This window comes from Gallinula chloropus (assembly GCF_964237585.1).
Source record: "Gallinula chloropus genome assembly, chromosome: 14".
In the NCBI taxonomy this organism is placed as follows: domain Eukaryota; kingdom Metazoa; phylum Chordata; class Aves; order Gruiformes; family Rallidae; genus Gallinula; species Gallinula chloropus.
Window position 1 is genome coordinate 6,812,656 of NC_140099.1, and position 23,386 is coordinate 6,836,041.

Below are 23,386 nucleotides of genomic sequence, written 5' to 3' on the forward strand. Positions count from 1 at the left end.
AACTGAGTACAATTCCCATTTCTCTCTGTGATACCTTCTTTCTTGCATCCTGGCCATGCAGTTTTGTGTCCTACAGCTGAAGGGATGCTCTGATGTTTTTCAAGAGCAGTGTGGAGCAGGGGGCTGGTCCCTGGCAGTGCAAAGCAGGGTGGATGCTCCCCCCATGGGAATCAAGGGAACAGTGACTGATCCCGCCACCCATGAACCACTGCTGTGCTGATCTGTTCTCACCTCCATGTCTAGATGGACCTTAGGGCTATTTTCTGCCACCTTTACTCCATCTCCCAGCCAGGGGACAATGAATGTGATCCCAACCCCGAGCAGCCCCAAACTGACACCAAGGCTCAATAAATTATTTCACATCTGGTGAGCCCTTGCTGCCACTTGCAATATCTTTTGGGGGGAGTGGGGTTGGGTGGGAGGGGTGGGGTAGGGGGGTGTGAAAAGCTGGGCTAGGAAGAAAGCCACTTGGTCTGCAGGTCCTGGGGTGACTCTGCACCCTGTCTCTTCTTGTCATCATCAGAGGTTGGTGGCCAGATTTTGGAAACTGGTGCCAAAATTTGCAGGGATCCAGCGGCCAGGGTGAAGCTTGCTGCTTTTTTGGTTCTTTTTCTTTTTTTTTTCTTTTTCGGTGGAGGTGTGTCTGTCACAGCCATCGACACGGATGACATCAGTGTCATTTGTCATTAGGGGGATACCCCACTTGGAGCCGGAGGTACCCAGCCCTGCTGGGGAGGCACGGACTGGTTTAACCCCCTGGGTGCCAGGGTGTATCAGAGGGCAGATTTTCCCGAAGAAGGATCCATCCCCCCTCACCAGCTCTTCCTCTCCGCTCCCCCCGCAAGCCCTGAAGCCATCAGTAGGGGCAGCTCGGGCCGCGGGAGAGGCATCAGCCGGGTCCGGAGGAGGCATCGCATTGCATTGCATTGCTTGCATTGCACTGCGCATCCTCCCTCCCCACCCCCTACTGCTGCAGGCTTCCTCCCTTCATCCCTCCATCCTCCCCCCTCCTTCCGCTCCGCATCCCTCCTTCCTGCATCCCTCCTTCCTGCATCCCTCCATCCTGCAACCTTCCCTTCTGCATCCCTCCCTCCTGCATCCCTCCTTCCTGCATCCCCCCCCCTCCTTCCCCCCTCTGCCTGCGCAGAGCCGCGGACATGGCGCTCAGCAATTTCCTCTTCGCTCAGTGCATCTGCTACTTCCTGGCCTTCCTCTTCAGCTTCATCGTCGTGGTGCCACTCTCCGAGAACGGTAATGACTTCCATGGCCGGTGCCTGCTCTTCACCGAGGGCATGTGGCTCAACGCCAACCTGACTGTGGAGAGGCAGCGCTTCACCGTGCAGGAGTGGGGGCCCGAGGCCGCCTGCCGCTTCAGCATCTTCACTGGGCTCCTCTCCCTGCTGCTGGCCACAGTGCAGGCCTGGAGGACCCTCTTCTTCCTCTGCAAAGGGCACGAGGAGTAAGTACGCCTGGGGAGGGCAGGGGGTGCCCATCTCTCCTGCAGACTGGAGCAAGTGGGAGCAGCCTAGGGGTGAAGCACTGGGCTGTGGACCATCCAGATCAACCAGCTCCCTAGAGAGGTTTGGGGTGAGACGGTGTATTGCTGTGTCTGTCTGCACACACCCCACATACACCCCCACATGTGTCCAGACCCCTCTCTGAAGGATGCTTCCCTGCAAGGGTGTGGGGCAGATTTACCACTATGTGCCTGCTTCCCTTTGGTAGTCTGGGAGTAACATCTGGCCAGCTCAGCTGGGATGGGCACGGAGGGTGCTGAGACCTGTGGGGCGATGCTGGAGGATGAGGCTTGCAGGTGCCTCTTGACCATGGTCCCACTAAATGTCCCTGCAAGGGGGGGGGGGGGGGGGAGGGGCACAACGTGGTTGTGCTCAAGGGGGCAGAAGGGAGCAGCTGGTGGTCCCCCTCTATTTTTATCTTGCTTTTGCGGTGAACATGGCAACGATCACAGAAAACAACTCTTGCTTGGTTACAACATGAGAGCAATGCTGAGTGCTCCCTGCAGCAGCCTCAGGGCTGCACTAGCAGCTGGTTACTGTGCTCAGACAAACCAAGGGGTATCAGACCCCAGCAGGAAGGATGAGAAGTTTGGTGGTCCAGGTAGCAGCTTGGGACTGTTGTGCTTGGTTTTCTGTGGCCTGCCCTGCCACCTTGGGTAGAGCCCCTGGCGCAGGTAACCCAGGCTGTAAGATCTCTACACGCATTCCACTACACAGAGGTGGGAAGGCAGGAGCACGTACTAGTGTCTGGACAGACTAGGAAAGCCATTTTCCCGTGATTTAGGGACTGTGCCAAGGGTAAATCACTTGTGTGCAGGTCTGCTTGGATTAGAGGTTTCTTGGGTCAGTGGCTGTTGAATGCACTGGGCCTGTGCAGCACCCTGATATTGCTAACACTGGGGACTGGGTCACACACAGTGCTGTCTGTCTGGTTCTTTCTGACCACTTTCAAGCTGCTATGGCAAGTATAGATCAGGAACTTATTTCCATATTAAAATGCACCTTGAAGGATCTAAATATAACTATGGACTTCTGAATGCATTTAAATTCATCTTCTTCAGGTGATCAGATACACATAGAGGATTAATTGAATCCAGGTGATTTATTTTTTTTAATTTTGCCATGCAGAACTAGTTGATTTTTTTGGAAGAAACCAGCAGTAAAAACCTTGCAATAATGAAATTCTGATCAGATGCTTGATATGCTTCCAAATGTGGCTATTTAGTTCAACACTGTTGGGCAAGCCTCTGAAAACTGTCCCTTTAGGATCACGGCTGCTGGGTCAGCTCTAGAGTAAGTTGGCCTGAGAAAGTCAAGGTTAGCGCCCTGTGCAAGCTAGCAGGTTGGCTGGTCCTCATGTGCAATGTCTTTGAATGATTGCTGTCAGATAGGACTGCTAAAAAACCTTCTTGAACAGCCTCAGCATCCCTCGCTGCAGGGATGGAGCTTGAGTTACCTGCAGGAGTATGAAAAACAAGTGCTGGCTACTGGACGTGCAATGGGTCTGTGAGACTGCAGCTCAGCTGAAAGGTAGAGGTATGACTCCAATACTTCACTGCTAGGACTGCAAAGCCCCTTCTACTCTGAGTGTAAGCATTTATCCTCAGGCATTCACCCAACCTGCAATGTGTAACCTGAAATTCTGACCTATGCAAGAAAATAATGAGGTAGAGACCCAAATTAGCACAGTGCTCTACGAGGATGCCCTGGCCTGAGGAATTTCCTGGTCATGGTATGGGTGCTGCTTGCCCAGGTCAATATCCACCCCTGCTTTGTCTATGGAAGTTCTGATTCTGGACCTTGGCACCTCTTCTGTGCTGCAGCATGAGAAGTAGGGGGAGGACTAGAAGTCCCAGGCTGGTAATGTACTCCTGGGAAGTGTTCCTTTTCTAGAGCTGTTACTAATCCTGATGTCAACTGATTTTATTCAGTGGACAGCTCAAGGCTTTCTGCCTCTCAGCCCAGCATACCATGCTGAAGTGCATCCGGTGGCTATGGCTTTAGCAATGCTTAGATTTAAACCTAGGCTAGGTGTGAGATAAGGCAGGGACTGTGAACATGCAAAGCCATGGTGTGCTTGTACCAGCTCCCTCTGCTTTATGGGTGACCATGGCACTCTGCAGGGGTGAGCTGATCTAGTCCACCACGACCAGGGAAGCCAAAGGATAACAGTAGGATTCATCTCAACCTTCATCTAGTAGTCAGGTGTCGTTGTCATCCAGCTGCCACTACAGTCTGTAAGGGCACTTCTGGAAGGTGGTTTATTTCACTTTTTTTTCTATCAGTGTTGGGATGGGATGACTGTCACTTTGGAGAGAGCCTAAACAGCCCCTCTAAATCCATGTCAACATGGAAACAAAACACCCTAGCCCCACTGGTAATTGTTTCCTCATGTCATTTTGAAGAAGTCCTTCTGAAGTCACATACATCTTACCATGCATAACCAGTACAAATTAAGATTGACCAGTCCAGAACTCAAAGCATTCCCAGGATTCAAACACTGACTCAAAAAGTCTCTCGTCTTTTCATTTAATGATCCACCAGGAAAAAGAAAGTACTGGTTTTTTGTTCTCTGTGGTATTAGACTCCTCCTATCCTCAGCATAAAGAGAGTGGCACTAGTGGGAAATTTGTCACATTCATCCACTTATAGGGCCTGAGTGGGATGACCTGCCTCCTGGAGTTGCCAGTCTTTCTCCAACCTAAAGTAGACATCCAGTTTTTAGAAAATGAGAATTTCCAAGAGCAGTTTCAGGTAGTGGAGGACTTGGTCAGATGAATGAGAAAAAGATTAGAAAGTTTTCATTAACTAGAATTGAGGGGGAGGATAAGCAGTAAGGTTGGAGGAAGAGTCAACAGTTCCTTGGCCTTATAGGACCACTGTAAACATCCCACCCTCTACCACTTCAAACACAGCACGTGCCTCAGGCTGGCCTTGGTTAGGAAGACATAACAAGGCTGAAATAAATTGACATTTAGCTGGCAGAAATAACATTGTGGCACCAAAGTCAAAGAAGTCGTAGGAGAAAATGACCTGCTCTACATATTGCCTGTAAAACTGATATTCGTGTCCAATGGTGACAGTAATTTGAATTACTGCTGTGATTTAACCTGACAGGCAACTAAAACAACCACACAGCTCACTCCTCCTCCTCAATGGGAGAGGATCAGGAAAAAACCTAAACTAAAAAACCCCAAAAACTTGTGGGTTGAGATAAAGACAGTTTAATATGACAGAAAATAATAATAATAATAATAATAATAATAATAATAATAATAATAATAATAATAATAATAATAATAATAATAATAATAATAATAATAATAGCAATAGAAGAATATACTGACTACAAGTGTAATTGCTGACCACCTGTAGATCACTGTTGCACAACTGGTACCTGAGCCATTGTCTAAAGTCCTGGCCAGCTTCCCCCAAGTTATATACTGAGCATGATGTCTCATACGGAATATCCCTTTGGTCAGTCTGGGTCAGCTGTCCAGGCCATGTCCCCTCCCAGCTTCCTCTGCACTGCCAGCCTCCTTGATGGAGAAACTGCAAAGTCTTTGACTTAGTGTGAAAATTGCCTGGCAAAAACTGAAACATCAGAGTGTTATCAACTCATTCTAAATCCCAAACACAGCACTATAGCTGGTACTAGTAAGAAAATTAACTCTATCCCAGCCAAAACTGAACAGTTACATTGCTTAGAATTATTATAGCTATCAGTACTGTGTGGTTTTATTTTTAGATTCCCTCTCCTAGGCAATTTTTGTCCCAATTATCACTTCAGTCATGAAATAATTTTAGCTCCAGTTACTATATAATTTGAGCTAATGACATTTATTTTAACAATGGTGATTTTCATCATTACAGCTAATGAAAGCCATGCTGTGTATGAACAATCGCCACTTAGTATTTATGATTTAAAGCCCCATCCGCTTCTGGTAAAAAAAAAAATCAAAATCATTTACAAATGAAGATAATGTGACACAAAACCACAATCCATAGTTTTTCGATGTATTAGGTGTTCTTAATTAAAGCAGATGGGTTTGAAATGGAAATAGATATCTTTGTGCCTAGTGTATGCTGCTTAGAGAGACTGCTGATGATGTGTTTCAGCTGTTTATGAGTTACATTTTTCTTCCTTTTTATTGCAGCTCTTTCTTTTATGCCTTCCTGAATCTGCTGATCAGCGCCTTTGTGGTGTTTATCACATTTATTGCTAGCACTATAGTGAGCGTAGGATTTAACATGTGGTGTGATGCAATTACTGAAAAAGGAAGCATGCCGAATAGGTCAGTATTGAAGAAAACATTTTCTTCCCTTTTTTTTTTCCCCATGTATGCACAAATGAACATCGGTGTTACAAACTGTAGTCATTGCATACAAGGTGAGCAAGTGGGAGAAGGCATTTGTAATGTGGAAATCCAGATTTTTTTTCCCACCTGGAACAAAAAGGGCAAATCATACTTATTTTGCGTTTAGTTCCCCACAAAGAAAAGTATTGTTCCAGGGTGTTTCTATAAGAGACATGACCCGTGTGTAAAAGAATCCAGTAGTTAAAAAATGTTCATATCTAAAGGAGAGCTAACTGTGGGAGTGCTGTAAGAATGGGGGGAAGGGTGGTTTCACGAGCAGGGCAGGGGACTGGGACTCAGGGCTCCTGGCTTGCTCTCCTGGCTCTGCCACCAACCCACCGCATGACAGCAGGCAAGTCACTCATCCTGCCTGTTCCACAATGCACCAGCATCCAAAACCAGGCATGAAGATGCTGGATTCATAGTAATGCTGTGCGCCCAAGAATGGAAAGTATTTCCTAAGTGCAAAGTACAGATGGTTGATGCTGTCTTACAGTGCACAAAGTCTACAGCTCCTAAAATGATCTAGTATATCCCACAATGCTCCTTGGAGGACATGATATAAGGAGGTAGATTTTTCCTACCAAACAAATAACAATGAAGAGAGAGGAAAAGGTGACATTTTATGTCATATGATATTGAATAAGCGTACTACTTAAAGCATTTATCTTGCACATTGTCATATGTTGTAAAATGCCATAGTAAATGTTCTGTTTAGGGCTGCAACGATTAATCGAATTATTCGAATATTCGGTTACAATTTCAATTGCAAAAAACGTCTAATCGAATATTCGGATAAGAACCCAAGATGACCGACAGCACTGAAAAGGAGAGAGAAGAGGCTGCAGAAATCAACCAAGAGATAGAAAGACAACCTCAAAATCCTGGGATTTTTTTCACACCAATAAAAGTCCAAGTTATTTGTAAAATCTGTAGGCAGCCTCTATCTAACCATCAGAGTATCGTCTCCTTGCTGGAGCATCCGAAACAAACACACCCACACAATCTCTTCTTCTGAGGCTTTTCCTGATGAAGTCAAAAGGTAATGGAGGCTCATACACTTTGTTTTATTGAGGGGTGAAGCAGCCAAGTTGGGGTGATGCCAAATGTGTGTATGTGGGAGGGTTGTGGGTAGTGGGACAGGCGGGTTTTAAGAATACTGTTTTCATAGTAACATAGAGTTCTGCTTATGGAAGGTTGGTGGTATCACTTACATAATTATACTTTTTTTCTTTTTTTAAAGAAAGTAATTACATGCCTCTTTTACCTCAGTTTTAGAGAAGATTGGCAAGCAACCTGGCTATTACAATAACTAAAATATCTTCTGATAGAACATGCTGTTGTGACTGTTTGAAACGCATTTAAGATGTTGCTTCACTTTATGTTTGGTTTGCATGTTTGGAGTCTCTAAAATAACTTTCTTCTTTTCCCTTCCAAATGCCTTCCTTGGGTAGCTGTGAAGAATTACAAGACATAGATCTTGAACTGAACTTAGAAAACTCTGCTTTCTATGACCAGTTTGCCATTGCACAGGTAGGTCCATCTAGGTCATGGTTCTATTCCAGCTTGTTTGCCATTTGCTCGCTGGTCTGGGATTGCTGGAGTTGAACTTCCATTGCTCTGAAATCAATGGGAATGTTTCCACTGACTTCAGTAAGTGCTGAATCAGGATAACAGTGATGGACACATCTGCATTTTAAATTCAAAATAGATAGTTTTGAATGCGGATGTGTCAGAACCTGACTCCACTATTGATCTTGTTGCTCATTGTGGAAAATGTATTGTTTTTCCAAAGGAAGAACTCTGCAAAAGTTGCAACACCCTGGTGTTCTTGAACTCTTCATTGCTGTTCAGAATAATGTCTGATCCACACCAGATCATGGGGCTAATAGCTTTGCCTTCAGTCAGCTTGTCTGAGATCACCTGAGTCATAAATACCAGACCACTGAAAATAATTAAAGATTTCTGTCATTTAGATAGGGCTGTTTTCTGATGAATCTTTGAGAATTAAACTGGGACTGTCAGACTTTTCTATTGAATATGCTAGCTCTAAGTTCCAGTTGTCTATAGTTATATAACACCAAATTAGTATCTCCTTGTTTTCAAGGTTGATAGAATAACTCAAAAATATTCTTTATTGGTGAATTGAGATAATAGTAAGTATCAGGAGAAATACTTAAGAGAATTTCCAAAGTGGATAATGTATATAAGAACATAAACTCCCTTTAAAAACGGTGGCCCTTGCTTATCTAAATTGGCTATTAAACAGCTGTATTACTGTCTAGAAGTGTTTAAATTGCTGTATTTTTTTAATTAAAAATGCAGTATGTCAAAACTGAAATATAGGGATTCAATTAATGCTTCTTTGCTAAAGGCATCATAGAATTAAAATGCAATTTCTGCCAGAAAGCCTTACTACACATAAGCCTCCTTTGAGGCAGGGAGGCCAGCATTCAAGTACCTGTACCAATCAAAGTGTAATTATTTCTACAAAGTTAAGTGTGAGAGGCTGAGGAGTTAGGGATGGAACCTATTGCAGATCTGAGGCTTTAAGGTCAGTTATCTCATGCCAGGTATAAATGAGCTACCAGGAACTTGGACGGATAGGAATGGGTTTTTCTTAGTCTCTGAGTTTGTGCTGATGTGAACCAGTTACCACAGTTCTATCATAAAGACTTTCTCAGCAGTATTTTGATTGGAAATACCTTGACATTTATAGTTCTCCAAGGGTAGAAGGAGGCCCAGGGGATTTGGGAAGACAGTTTTGGAAAATAATTTAAAACATATCACAGTTTTAAAGCAGCAAAGTGAAATAACCCAAGAATTTGGGACCACACAGAATGTCAGATATGGGAAGTTCAATGGATGCACGAGGATTTTACACATTTTCATTATTTTATTTAGTACATTTTTGCTTCAGTTTTTCTGGTACATGCAGAAGTTTTCCTTTTAAGCCTCAGAGTTCAGGAACAGTGAGGCAAGGACCTCACTGGGTGTGACTTGGTGTGACTCTGTGTGTTTTGGTCCAGCTGAGATGACAGTATCCACCTTTGTTATTACAGTACAGTACTGATCTCTCTCTCATTTCTTTTCTTCTCTAGTTTGGTCTCTGGGCTGCCTGGCTGACTTGGCTAGGAATTACCATTTTGGCTTTCCTGAAGGTTTATCACAACTACAGACAGGAAGACCTGCTAGATAGCCTGATCCATGAGAAGGAGCTGTTGCTAGGAAGATCCTCTTCACGAACCTCTTTGCAAGATGAGAAAAGTGGCATGATCTAAAGTGCAAGCAGATTTCCAGGGCAGGATCTAGATTTTTATTATTCAGTAGTGTGAGTTGAAGTTGTGTCAGGTTATTGAGTGTGTGAGACCTTTTATTTCCTGAAAGAAGTTCTTGTCAATCACCCACTTCCTTCACGAGAAACTGTTGGCAGACATACTTACATTAGGATACAGAGGGTGAGCAGCCCCATGTGCCATTGGCACATCAAACTTTCTGTCCTGTTCAGCCACAACCTGTAACCTGCTCTTGCTAGCAGAGCTCCTGTGTGCTACTGCTGGATTTCAGGGAAGGGGCCATTTATGAGGACTGTGCTAACAAGACCAGGCTAGAGAGTCTAAAGCTGTTTCTTCAAAGTATTCTGCAACAACAGTTGTAACGGGCTGTGTGCAGTCCCTCTTCTCTCCATCCCCTCCCTTTTGTCAGTAAAACTGCCCCATATCTTGCTTTATTCTGGGTAACTGCCACTCTGGTCTAGGCACAGACTCTCACTGTCTCTGCTTGTGCTCTGTGTGTGTGTGTACACAACTCTGAGAAACCTGTGGCTCCTGCTCTGATTTACAGCTGATTTAGAACAGAGACCTGTGTTCCAGACTCAGTGTTTAATATCAGACAGTGTTAATGAATTCCATGAAACCACTATCACACTATCTGCAAAAAGCTATCACTTGGAAGGATGGTGGAGAATTTTTGTGGTTTTGTTTGTTAGTTTTTGGCATGATCAACATTTGTTATGACTCCTGTAGCGTAGCTAGCAATGGCTGAAGCTTGCATACTAAAGAAATTAGGCTAAATAGATAGTATTAATGCTTGCGCATTTATAAACGTAACTTGGTCCCTAACATGGTATATTATTAAGTTTTGAGTGTCAGAATTTACTTGTGAGGTTTTTTTCATATAAGGTACACAAAATGATTGCAAACATTTGCATTGTGGGTCTCTCTATTTATCTATAAAGATGACAAGGAGCTCAAACAGCTGAGTTATAGGGAACTCAGTGTTTGAGTTTATGGGCAGGACTTCTAGGGCTGAGGAATTTTCCTGTGAACAAAGAACTGCTACTTACACAAAGCTCACTAATGACTTCGTTGCTGCTTTCAGTTTTGCTTGGCTGGTGCTTCAACAGATAAGGCGCATGGTTGAGATGAGAAGTAGATCTGATAAGAAGGGTGACATATCTGAGTGTGGGATTTGCATGGCAAAGAAGTAAGGAATCAGGCAGTTATCCCTTGGTACAAATTACACAGAAGAGCCTAATTCAGCTGAAGACTTAAGCAAGCAGTTAAGTTTAGGCTGAAGATTTCTTTTTGTGAGTACACTGATTCTGTCTGGGGCATCTGTGTTTGGGTTGAGACTGAATTTATTGTAATATGAGTGCAAACCATGCACAGCTATATTATCTGATAAATAGGAACTGGGGCAGAGAAGACATCAGGCTTCTACCCCATCAAAGCTCAACCCTGAGGCTAGCACAACCATCCAGTCTTCCAGGTTGGAAACCGTTAATCTGATCCTTAAAGTTAAATATTGGTTAAGAGTTTTGATTGAAATAGCATTTGAAGTCACAACAAATCCCTCAATCGGTAAACATTTTAGGGCATAAAATCTAACATTACATTTAACAGCTATATGTGTAGGGGAAAAATACCCCACCTCCATGGGCTGTAAGCAGCAAGCTGGCCCTGTGAACATCACAGCCCTGGCTGGCCACAGTTGTCTGTAGAGAGATCATGTTTATCAGCATGATTTCTGCCCACAGTGGAATGCAATTCCTTTGGATGCTCTACAGTAGTGGCTTTATTGTAGTTGGGAAATTACATCAGAGGAGGAGTTCCTGAAGAACAAATTGGAGATCAAGTTAGTTAATAATCAATTTAATATCCAGTCATCAGGACAGTTGGAGTGCCTTTTTTATTCGGTTGATCTAATGAGAGAGACACACTTGTAGATACCTAAGCCCTTTGCCATGACCTTCCCCTGAAGGCCTGAAGAAGGGTTTGGGTCCTGAAAGTTAGCTTGCTTCCTATGTTTCCCCAGTTGCTTCTCCAACTGTGAAAGACACTACTTCTCTTTCCAGTCTTACCTTGAATTTAAGGTTCATTATGATAAGTCTTCAGAATAACCCACGAATTACTTCAGTGCATGCCTTACTCCTCATGTGGAATCATGCTGCTGCTTTCTATATTTTATGTATGTGCCAAGTCAGGCTTAAGATGAATTAACATGTGGGTTGGGGCCATCATTGGAAGACAGGAAGTGTTTTCTCCACATCCTTGCTCTGAGATACCAGGGCTCAAGCCTTGTCTCTGCTTCTGAGAATAAAGAAGATGCTGCTTATTGGTGAAGTTGTCTGAAGCTCATGCTCTCTTCTACCTCTCTTTTCTGCTGTCTTGGGGTCATTTCCTCTTTTCCACTCCCATAAGAAACAGCAAACACTGGTCCTGGACTCTTCACTCTTGTTGACTTTCGTAGCTAACGTCTTTAGTAGCATTTGTCACACTGACACTGTCTTCATTGCTCTGCAGCTCAACAGACAAAAAGCGAGATTGTTAAAGCAGCTGGGGCAGCCAGGATCCCATCTCCAAGTAAAAGTCAGTAGGAATGTGATACCTCACTTCAGCCTTTGGAAAGTCCAGCTCAACACAAGTGTACGCACAGAATTCCCTGTCACCTTTGGCATCAAATCTGAGCTTCTCTAATCCATTTACCTGTGTGAATTCTTCTCACCCTGGTTGTATTTCAGTGCCTGTGAATGTAAACATCTTGGCTGTTGGAGCTGGCATGTAAACCCCACTGTGGGGTGGGGTGAGGCTGGCACATGCATCAGTGATGCTTAAAAACAAAGTTAGCTTTAAAAGAAGCCTCTGGGCAGGTGAGAAGGCAGAGTGTGTGGTGAGAAGCTCCTGGATAACTTTAGGGGAGGAAGACTATCGTGTATCAGCCAGCTATTGGAGTTGCTTGAGCTTTTTTGTTTGCATTTAGCTTTCTGCAACATATTCTAAAGCTTGGGCACTCAGACCAAGCTAGTGTTGCCAGGCTGAAAATGTGTTAAAATAGCATTATTATTTATGCACAGTTCCATCCATCCATCCATCCATCCATCCATCCATCCATCCATCCATCCATCCATCCATCCATCCATCCCTATGCTCTCTCTCACACACATCTCTCTCTTGTACATGTCTGACCTCTGCCTTCAGTCATCCATTGCCTGCCAGCACAGAGTGTGGCTGCAGTAGGAGAGTTTTTCTGAGTCAGCTGTTACATTTCTGTGATATTTCAATGCCTTTGATTTGCCATCTCCAAAAGCAGGCTGCTGGGAACACTCTAGCAGCAGATGTATGCAAAGAACTAGAGTCCTGTGTGGTATTTATCCTGTATTTATTGTCACATGGTGGAAGGGGAAAAGCTTCGTTGCCTTTGCCCGTGCAGCCCCTGCTGCTGCTGCCCATTGCAGACTGTGAGCCATCTTGATGGAGAAGGTGGGATGCAGTTGTTTAGTCACTGTGCTCCCTGTGATCCTAAAGCCAGTCAAAAGGGCTTTGTTTTGGCCTGTGAAAATTGTTAGTGACTCAGGGAGAGCCTTACTTGTTTGAATGTAACTGGATGCTGCTTTCTGAGGCACGGGGTGGTGCCACACAATTATTCTGTTATATCAAATATACTCCCCATGTCCTGGCCACCATCTGGGGTTAATTTCCCTGCAGATTCCCTGCCAGCAGTCCACATTGGGTTAGAAAAATCTGAGCTAACAAGTGTCATCTGAGCTTTTAGATCAATGCTGGGGTTTATTATTTTTATAATGAAGAAACTACTGAAGACAATCTTTGGAATAGAGTTTCCTTGTGAGGGCACAAATGCTCACAAATTCTTATCCCATTAATTAATGCTTTAAAAGCTGAAGGACACACATACTATGGCAATGTGGCCCCTTAGAAAACTGTTATAAAAGCTAGCAATGGATGCTTGGGCACACAGGCCTTGTAACAAAAGCATTCAGTGTCAGGGATGTAGGTGTATATGTACAATGTACACAGATACATGCCAGAAATAACTCCACTGCTCTTGTGATATGGATACAGGCTCTTCTTTTCACAGGCAGCTTGGGTTGGAGCAGTTTTTAGGTTGCCTTAACTTTCTACACTGCCTCTTTCTTACTTTGTATTAGGATCTGTGCAATGATAGGTAGGGTTTGATACTCAGAAGTGGAGGTGGCTGTGATGTGAGTGCAGCTGGAAAGCATTGGCCAGTGCAGAACCTCCAAAGGGCTGAGATGGGTTTCTAATGGGGGTTTGAAGGTGTGTTAACTCCTTCCCTGTCTCTGGGTAACATCCTGATGTTAGCCTGTATCAGTCCTGTTAGGAAGAGAGACTCACATTTGCCTTCAAGGCCTTCCTTCACCAAGAAACAATGCTGATTTATCTGATGTAGCTGTCAGGATGGAAGCAGAGCCACAAGGAGCACAAGCACACATTTTACAGCTATATAGCATGAGAAAAGGGTACTTGTCCTGATTCAGGAATTCTATATCATAGACACCTGAATGACTGGTGGCCCTGGCATGCACACGGTCCTGTTATTAATGAACTTAAAATACAGATTTGCACAACAAACAGAACATATTTTGATAGCAGTTCCAATCCTTGGCTTGCCAAATGATACTCTTCTGCAGCACAGTGCAATACAGTGGCTCAAAACAGCCAGGCTGTCCTCTTATAAGCAGTCATGTATTTGCTGTTAGAAAACAAAAGGTGACAAAGGGAGGAAAAGGATTTGTTTATCATACAGTTATTTAGTAACAGGAGTTCAGATGGAAGAATTAATTAGAAAACTTATTTATTGTCTTAATCATTAAAGAAACTCACAGAGATCTTCAGTGTAGTGTGTTAGTGTGCAGTTCCTGAGGGGAAGAAGGGCTAAACTGATTTTTGGTGGCTGAGAATGTAATTCTCTGTATTTAAAGTAACCTGAAAACTCTCCTTAAGAAAGCATGCACTTGCCCTGCATCTTTGAAATCCCCAATGTAAATATCAGGTTAGAAATGTAGACTGTGTTACTCCCTGGAATGGAAGGATAGACTGGGCAAATGGATTACTGGTTTGAGGGTTTTGGGGTTTCTCAGTGCAGTATCTGTTGCATGTGAAATGCATCTCTGTCTGAGATTGGACACTCAGAATTTCCCCTGACACCTGAAGGCTCGCATCAGTGAGATATGAAGCCATGTTTCATCTTTATTTCCTCCAGAATCTTTAAGTCTTTGCTCCATTCTGGTCCAATCTCAATTGCTTGCAGTTTGTGCATCATAGCCAATAGGTTGATGGTTTGTCACCTTCTCCTGAGCAATGAGGGTTGTGTAAAGGTGTCTTTTCAGGCTGATGTGGGTGCAGAACGTGGGGTCCCCTTGCCAGGGAAGTGTGAGCTGCAGGCCATTGTATAGGTTTTCTGCTGGAAATGGGGTATCTGCACAACCTCAAATCACATGCTGATCCATGTGATGGGTCAGAAAATTCAATATCAAATGTACAAATTCAGAATGGATGCCACCTGCTAAATGTGTGGTGCAAAAAAGTGCATATAAACGTGGTGTTTAGGTGAATGTGGCTTTTATCACCTCCCTTCTCCAAAGCCCCCACCTCAAAAATGTTGCATGTAAAGTAATTTTTACTTTTTAAAGTATAATTTTAACAAAAACACATTCATTCAAACTGGCAGGACTTAGAGTATTTTGTGACAAACCAGTCTGAATTTTGACATAACTTTTGTCTTTTCTTCTAAATCCATGGCCTGGGTGTGAACATCCTTGCACTAATGGGAATCCTGTCTGTATCCAGATCCTAAATTTGTGCCTCTGATAATTTCCTTTGCCGTTGGAAATAGCCCTTTTTTATCTCATTGAATGTTTGCTTTGGAGACCACAAATGTCCTTTCCTTATGCTTAGACAATCTGGGAAGGGAGGCAGGTTTTTCCTGGCTAGTTTCCACATCTGCATGCAGGGAGAAAATGTTCATGTACCTTCAAGAGCTCTGAAATCTTTTCACAAGTATTTCTGTTCATAGTCCTAATGCCTTGAATTGAGTGTTTTTATTTTGTCCTCCATAAGAAAAAGGAAACCTAATCTGAGCTACCTAAGAGTTTTCTTAGGGTTTTTTTGAAAAAAAAAAAAAAATCCATTCAATAAATTATAAATCTAGCAACTGTAGAGGAGGCAGCACTTTGATGCCCTCCTCACTTAGGGAAAAACACAACTCATCTGACTCCAGAAACTTAACATTTGTTTCTGAGAGGTTAGATGGCATTTTACTTACATAGCAAGTACTGCTTATTTTGGTGCAGGTATGTAATTGATTACATCTTTCCATTCTGCTGTTGGGAGGAGTATGGGAAGAGTATTTACATAGCAATGCTCTCTCTTTCATTTCTTTTGTCCATGCCAAAGAGTGCAATTGAACTGATATTGCAAGCATAGATTAACATGAATGTATTCACCTGAGTGCTTAAACTTTTCTACCTCTCATAGCTGCTATAAGTGCTTGAAATGTTATTGCACACAATAGTCGAAAGAACTGAATCCTTCCTGTTTTCATAGATGGATAAAGCATTTAGGATTTAACTCATTAGCTTCCTGTCAGATCCTTATTCCTAAAAAATGTGCATAGGCATGCAGGAAGGGCTGTGTGAATAGCCCTCTTGATTAGTCAAATAATGATTTTCTTTTGTCTTGTTTTGTTTAAGTTTTTTTTTTCGATTTTCTTTTCCTCACGAAAAGAAAAAGGCATCAACTGTGATTTGTGAGAAGTGGAAGGTTATATGTTACCCAAAAAGCTGCATTTCATAGGTTTGGCAGAAAGTGATGAGCTACTTGTTAAAATGCTTTTAATGGTCCTTTCCCAGTCCTCCCCATTGGCAGGTAACTGTGGAAGGCACAGGTTTAATGTCCCCCTCTGCCTTGGGAGCCACAAGCCTCCATCTCCATGGCAAATGCTTCTACCATGGTGTTATACTGGATCTTACTCAAATCCTCCTGCTGGAGTTTTTCTACTTGGCTTGAAATTCCTAAATAACAATGTTTTAGCCTGGTGGTTCTGGTGTTTATCAAGGGGATAAAGTACTTGGCAGCAAACGCTGCTCACTGAAATAGCTTGAATTATTTGTATATGATGGAGACCCAATTTGAGCAGGTTTTGTTCCCCTTTTCTGCTTGACTATGTTGTAAAGTGAGGTTTAAGACAGCCTGCCAGGAGGTGGGAATGAAGATTTATTGCTGTTGACGTCCACAGTGATTTCTCACACAAGTGAGTAAACAGTCCTATGACAAACCCACTTTTTATCTCCTCCTTACTTTGGGCAAATTTTGCTCCAGTTTGTACAGAGCTTTCAAAGAGTGTTTATGAATGGGAGAAAAATTGCTGCTCCTATGGCAAACAACTTTTGTCAAAAAAAATAAGAAAAAGCGTCACAGATTTTTCCCTGTTCTCACTTGGGGTATGACATCAAACCCTTTCCTTTACATAAGCCAGGCCTCATTTGGGTGACATGTTGCCCTAGGAGGTTCACAAGGCTGGTGCCAGCAGTCCCTCAAGGAACCTGGTGGATTTAGACCAGGGCTATGTTAAACCATAGATTTTAAGGCAGGGGAATGTTTGAATATCATCTGTCATGGTGTCCCATGTAACACTGTCCAGAGCTGTTCCCCCACTCACTCCTGCTGCAGAAGGAATTATTGTTCCCTGTTAACACTGTGAGCTCCAACAGTTTGTGACTGAAACAGGGCACATCTTCCTGCAGCACACTGGATCTCCATTTAAATGGTTAACCTGTTCCACTTTCTAGGCTGCTGCAACAGTTTTAACCATCATTGTTAAAGCAGTGTTCACCATTTGACTTCAGAAGGTGCTAACAGTCTCCTTATTAAACCACAGTTTTCAGAAGTTGCAAGTAATCTTTTTGCTAAATGATGCTGAGATGCTCCCTGCTTAACAGCATCCTTCCAAGGGGAGGAACATGGCAGTGGGGTCCACAGCCAGAGCAGGCTGATAGCATCAAAGCAATTCTGGTCAAATACTCTCTGAATAAAGCTATTTCTATTTTGCAGCCCATGCCACACAACTAAGAAATCAATATATTGTGATCTAAGTGCAAGGCTAAGAGGTTTGTGAATATTTGTAAATAAAACAAACAAACCAAAACTAAAACCAGTTTCACTGCTATCACCTCCCCCCAAATCCTTTCCTCTCCAAAAACATTACTCCAAGCTTTAGAGAGGGTTTTATTGCCATCAAGCTGATCAGGCCCACATGTCTTCCTCTTGGGGACAAGGACTGCTGAGGGGGCCAGGAGTGTGCCATACATCAGAGCAGAAGTAGGTGATGAGGAGAAGTGTCAGTGTATTTCCCATGAGGGATTTCAGCTTTCAGACTGCCAGGTGAGGGATCCTGTGTGGCAGTGCTTTTACTGGTAGTGCTGACACCAGTTGCAGCCTTTGCTTGGCCCGCTCAGTCCCAGCCTGCTCATGTGGCTTCACAAACTGCAGAGCACCTCCTCAAAGCATGCTTTTGACTACATTTGCCTTCTGCAGAGAGCCACCCGCGTCTGCTGTGTGGAAATCCAGTGTGAAGGTGCTGGCACTGTCACAAATTTTGGAGGGGCTGCTTTGGAAACCTCTGCTTTCCATGTTGGCAGATCCAAACACCCTGCAGCTGGCCCTTTGTGGCTCACGGCTTGTGTAGGGAAGGAAAGACTGCTCCCAAATCTCTGCAGACCTGCTGTTATTGAAAAAAGCTCATTGATGCCCATAGTTTTAAAAGGTATTTGTGTGGTACCACCTGCAAAGATCTGAAGCTGATTGTTCTTGCTTCTAAGTCAGTGCAGAGCCTGAAAGCATTTCAACTTCTCTGAAGCGTCCTGTGAGTTATGCATTCGTGAGCTACTGCCTTTTCTTACAGCCATGTGGAAAAGCTTTATATGAGTCTAGACTAAATATCGTGTTATGCTGCTAAAGAGTTCCCCACATCATGGGTATCTGGGGACAAAACTGAACACTTTTTCATAGTTTAGCTGTTGAAAGCAGTAAAGGGGCAGATCCTTGGCTGGTGTATATAGCCTAGCTTGTGAGCCATGCTGGAGCCACACCAGTCCACACAAGCTGAGGTCAGAGCCTGATTGGTTTTGAATATTCTCTCTCAATTTGTATGGTCTTTTGCAGTGTAATGACCGCTGATTTGGAGCTTTAATTGCATGCATTTGACAGACACAGAATTGGAGTGAGGTTTATTATTGTTTTGATACTGTCTCAAAAGGGAAGCTTTTTACTGGCATTTTAATATAGCCCTTTGTAAACATCTAGCAAATAAAAACTCTGAGTCCAATCCTTCTGCTAATGGATTCTCTTACAAAGTTTCCTTTGGCTTTAGTAGGAGCTGGACTGGGTTCAGTATGTGATACACTCTAGTGTTACTGATAATGAGTTAACATGTTTTATATATTGATGCTTTTTGCTGGACAGTGCATTGGCTTTTTATGATTTGATGATATATACAAATAAATTATTTGAAAAGTCAATATTTCTGTGTCTGTTTTTTAAAGGTGTGTTTAAATTGTTGCAATGTAAGTTAAAAAAATAGTTCTCAGTCAGTGGTAGCATCTTAATTTGTGGTCTCATTCCTCAGCATCTCTATGCCACAGCTTGCACAGTCAAGGATATGGCCAACCATCCTAAGCTGCCTGAGCCCTTTTGGTACCATACTCCATCAGTGAACCCTAATGCCATAGCAATCAAGAAAAATATGCTCCCGTGCCAACACGCAGATGAAAAGCAGCTTGTGATAGAATGTAGAGTAGGACCATGGGCTACATGGACAGGTTCATTTCCTAAATGCCAACAGGTTAATTTTTTTCTCGTAACATCACCCTTTCTCTTGAAGGGTGGGTCTAAAGGTTCCCAACAGCTATCTTGGATTAAGGAATTAATAAAACACAATTCCATACTATTATTTTAGAAGTTCCTTGAAGGCAGCTGGTAAAACCTTTTTTCTAGTCTAGTCACATGCTGCCAGCCAGCCCTTCTGATTGCTTCAAAGTGGCAAAAGGTAGACATGACCATTAAAATTCCTGCTATGGGCTTCTCCTGCTCCATTAACATGTTTCCACACTGGCAGGGTTAGATGAAAGGAAGGAGTGGGACTAGAAGCAGACTTTGGTGCTGCCTTTGACCAGTGCTAATGCTGAGTGCATTAAAAGGTTAATGTAAAAAAGTCAGGTGTCATCTTACTGTGTCCTTTTCTATCTCCTCTAATTGTAGGGGTATGGATACTCCTGCTAGTGCAATCAGGTGTTTTTGATGCTGTGAGCCTGCCTGAAGTGGGTGTGGGCAGCTGCCTCTGTTCCTGCTGCAGGAATGTACTGAACACTGTCGAAACAACACTTATCCCCTGCTGCTGTGGTCTGCTGATTTCAGTGGTGCATTAATTCAATACCTGTTGTATAAGGGATATTAGGCAGCACTTCTACCCTTAGGCCCTGTCATTAGCTCTTTTGCATGCACAGACTTCAATTCTACAGTCTTTGAGCCCTTTGAGTGCTGCCATCCCAGACACTGCCCCTGGGAATCCCACACACTCGTTGTCTGCAAGGGTCCTGTCCTCTATCCCTCCTCTTTCAGCTCTGCAAAGCAAAAGCATGACCATTTCCAAGCTAGATTAAATAATTGCTCAGCTCTGGTTTGCTTCAGGACTCTCAACTTCTACCACGTGAATTCAAGGTGAGCATTTCAATCTTTTGTAATAAACTCTCTGTATTTTTACCTCTTTATGGGCAGTTCTTAGGAGTTGTACTGAAGGGAAATATTACCTAGTTCTGCCAGCAAGGGAATTATTAGGGTTATTATTGTCTGACTAAGTGTAACTTTAGAACACCTATTAGCTCTTCCAAACTCTCAAAGGTTTCACACCTGCAGAACCAGCATTGAACAGGAACAAGGAGAAATCCCACTCAGCTCACAGCAGTGAGGACAGTTCTGTGATGGATAAAGAAAAGGAAGAGGAAGCAGATTGGGAGAAGTGTGTGTGTGGGTGTGTGTGTGGGGGGGTGTGTGTGTATGTAAGTATGATGGATGGGAAAAGGACTTCATTGTGAGAAGGAAATAAAACATATAGGTCCACAGTGAAGCTGTGCAGTAGTAGGGTTTAGCTTTTGTTTATTTCAAATGTTCTGGCTTTGAAGCAAATTTGTTTTGGCTTTCTGCAGCCTGACACATTTCTGACTGAACGTGGTAAACAACCCTGACCTGGGAGGCCTCGCAGGGCCATGGCAAGACCTCAAGAAATAACTCAAGTGCTGCTTTTGCCTACGTCCAAAATTGTCACAACCAGAGCTTAGGCAGAAGCCAAGAATAGCCATTCCTCTGCTTAGTTTCCCTGACAGCCCAGATGTGATAACTGTTCTCACTTGCACCCCCAACAAGAAGAACGTGTCCATTTTCCTTTTAGAGCAGATGGGGGGAAAGTGGTCCCATGCCTGTCTCCTGGGGAGCCTGCTGAAAGGCCGAGCACACATACGAATTTCACACTTCTTCCCCATCCTCCCTCACAGTCCTAAGAGGAGTTCCTGTTTTACCTTAAACCTTTGGCTTCTTTTAAACTTACTGACACCAGGTTGTTAACATACTGGAAGGGTTCACTTTACTGGTCTTACCCTTGAGGTTGCTCAGTTCTTTTCAGCTCAAGCTTTGCTTTCTTGTTGCAATATATTATGAGTTGCAGTAAGGGAACTGTCTCTTCCAAAAAGGCTCCTGTTTTGAAGGAGTGAGTTGCTACATGCTGGGAGGATTTGTCAGTCCAAAGCAAAAAAAAAATTAAAAATAAAGGAATGCCACTGCTTAGCCAAAGAATTTCAATATGGACATTAAAAAAATCATAAACATTAACACATACTAACAGAAGTTGCAGTGACCCCCTTGCCCCATGCAGCTTCCAATCTGATCATTTTCATCAAAGATTCACCATCACACAACTTTAAAACCTTTCTTCTTTATTGCCTAAACAGCAGGGCTGAGATGGGGAGAGGGAAGGGAAGCAGCAGTGAAACTTACCCTCCAAGCTGGGGTAGCCCAGTGGTTTGCACAAAGAGCCCCTGAGCTAAACACTCCTCCTGCAACACCTTCTGCTTCCCAGACTGGCAGTGTGTCAAATGCAATTGTTGTGGCCCTTGAGATCTTAGAAGGAGCATGAGAATAGCCACTGAAGTCACTTCTTTCTGTCTTGGATTGCAATTTTTTGTCTCATTCCTAGTGAAGTTGCTGCTGGCTCTTCTCTTGAGGAAAGGCTGAGTAATGTGTTTCTGTTTATCCTCTGCTTGGTTAAAGTCTTTGGGCTGTTTGGAAGAAGGTTGTTGGGGCAGACATGTATGGCCCTCTTTATTATTAAAAATAAAGCACCATTTTTTCATTTTGGTGGGTTGCAGTGGCAGGGCAATTCGAGCCAAGGCCTTGCAGGCATGTCTTCCCTCTTCTCTGCAGCATTTTCTTTGTTTTTTCTTTTTTTTTTCTCATTCTTCAGCTTTTGCGGGTTCCAGTGTCAATCTTCACTCCAAATAAACCCAAGCACAGGTGCTATTTGAAAAGAATCTAAGCCCTAAAAAGTTGGTTGTGACAGTTTTGCCTAGGAAGAAAACATAGCTGAAGCTCAGAAGTTTGCACTCACTTGTTCTCCTCTCAGATACCCAGAGCATCATTTCACATTTACTGCATGATCTCCATTACAAGGATTCCCTTCAGAGAGGTTCATACTACGGTGAGTAATAGATGCATAAAGGGGCTTTGCCTCCCACACCTCCATAAACAGTCCGTATTACTAATATATAAGGCCTTGAACACCCAGGCATAAAAGCATAACCTCTGGCTGAATACAAGCACTATCGTAAATCTTGTAAGTTCAGCTCCTGGGGTTTATGGACTGAATCAAACCCAGAGTATTAAACTACTGATTTGATAATTAGCCTGGGATTCAATGATGCTATTTATTATGTTAGGCAAATAAACTATTCACTGTTTAAATGAGTTTTCATGTTCTTTTTTTCACACCTGGGAGTCAAGTGAAACATTAAGAAACAGCTTTTGCCCATGGATGTAAAAAATGCATGAAGGGAAACAAGCAAGCCATTTGCTGTGATTTTACTAATAATCATTTCAGGTGTATAAATATAGCAGCTTGCCGAGCCTTTGGCCACCGGAGCAGTGTTTGTGCAATAGCTCAGCTTTATTTTAACTTTTGCAGAATAGCTCTTAGGAGACTTGAGGAGAAAGATGGTTTGATATTTAAAGCCTTGATTGGAGACTCAGGAGGCTTTTATCCAGAGCTTGCTGTTGCCTGCACAGATCAATGCATTTCTCTCTACTTCTGCTCCTCATATCTGCAGTTTATGAGCTCTTTGGGGAAAACATTCACATACTTGTTTGCTGTTCAGAGTGATGGACCATGAGGTTGCTGGGACCAGTGTGCTGGTTTTGGCTGGGATGGAGTTAATTTTCTTCACAGTAGCTGGTACGGGGCTGTGGTTTGGATTTGTGCTGCAAACAGTGAGGGTGACACAGGGATGTTCCAGTCACTGCTGAGCAGGGCTTACACAGAGCCAAGGCCTTTGCTGCTCCTCACCCCACCGCACCAGCGAGTAGGCTGGGGGTGCACAAGGATTTGGGAGGGGACACAGCTGGGACAGCTGATCCCAACTGACTCAAGGGACATCCCACACCATATGACATCATGTTCAGCATATAGAGCTGGGGAAGGAAGGAAGAGGGGACCATTTGGAATGATGGCATTTGTCTTCCCAAGTCACCGTTAGGTATGATGGAGCCCTGCTTTCCTGGGGATGGCTGAACACCTGCCTTAGGAAGTGGGGATGAGTTCCTGGATTTGCTTTGCTCATGTGAATAGCTTTCCCTTTACCCATTACACTTCATCTCAACCCAGGAGTTTTCTCACTTTTACCCTTCCGACTCTCCCCCCTCTCGCCGGGCGGGGAGTGAGCGAGTGGCTGTGTATGCTGAGCTGCCGGCTGGGGTTAAACCACGATAGACCCCAAGGCACTAGTACAACCTCCCACTAATGTGAAAAAAAAACATGAAAGAGGAAAGAAGAACAAGTGGCTGCTGGACAGTGCACAACAGGTGTGTTTTCCTTGCTCTTTGAGTTGGTTACTCACATGTTCCCAGCACGCAGCTCGAGTAGTGTGGGAGC

The 23,386-nt window shown here is 43.6% G+C and overlaps 1 protein-coding gene across 1 annotated transcript; it reads left to right on the top strand.

Moving 5' to 3' along the window:
- Positions 1-1,157: 1,157 nt before the first annotated feature.
- On the top strand, positions 1,158-9,156 carry TMEM179 (transmembrane protein 179; the record flags this gene model as incomplete). Its single annotated transcript, XM_084270520.1, has 4 exons — positions 1,158-1,459; positions 5,675-5,812; positions 7,330-7,408; positions 8,977-9,156. The coding sequence occupies 4 exons, from the start codon at positions 1,158-1,160 to the stop codon at positions 9,154-9,156; spliced, it is 699 nt and encodes a 232-aa protein (XP_084126646.1).
- Positions 9,157-23,386: the final 14,230 nt, after the last annotated feature.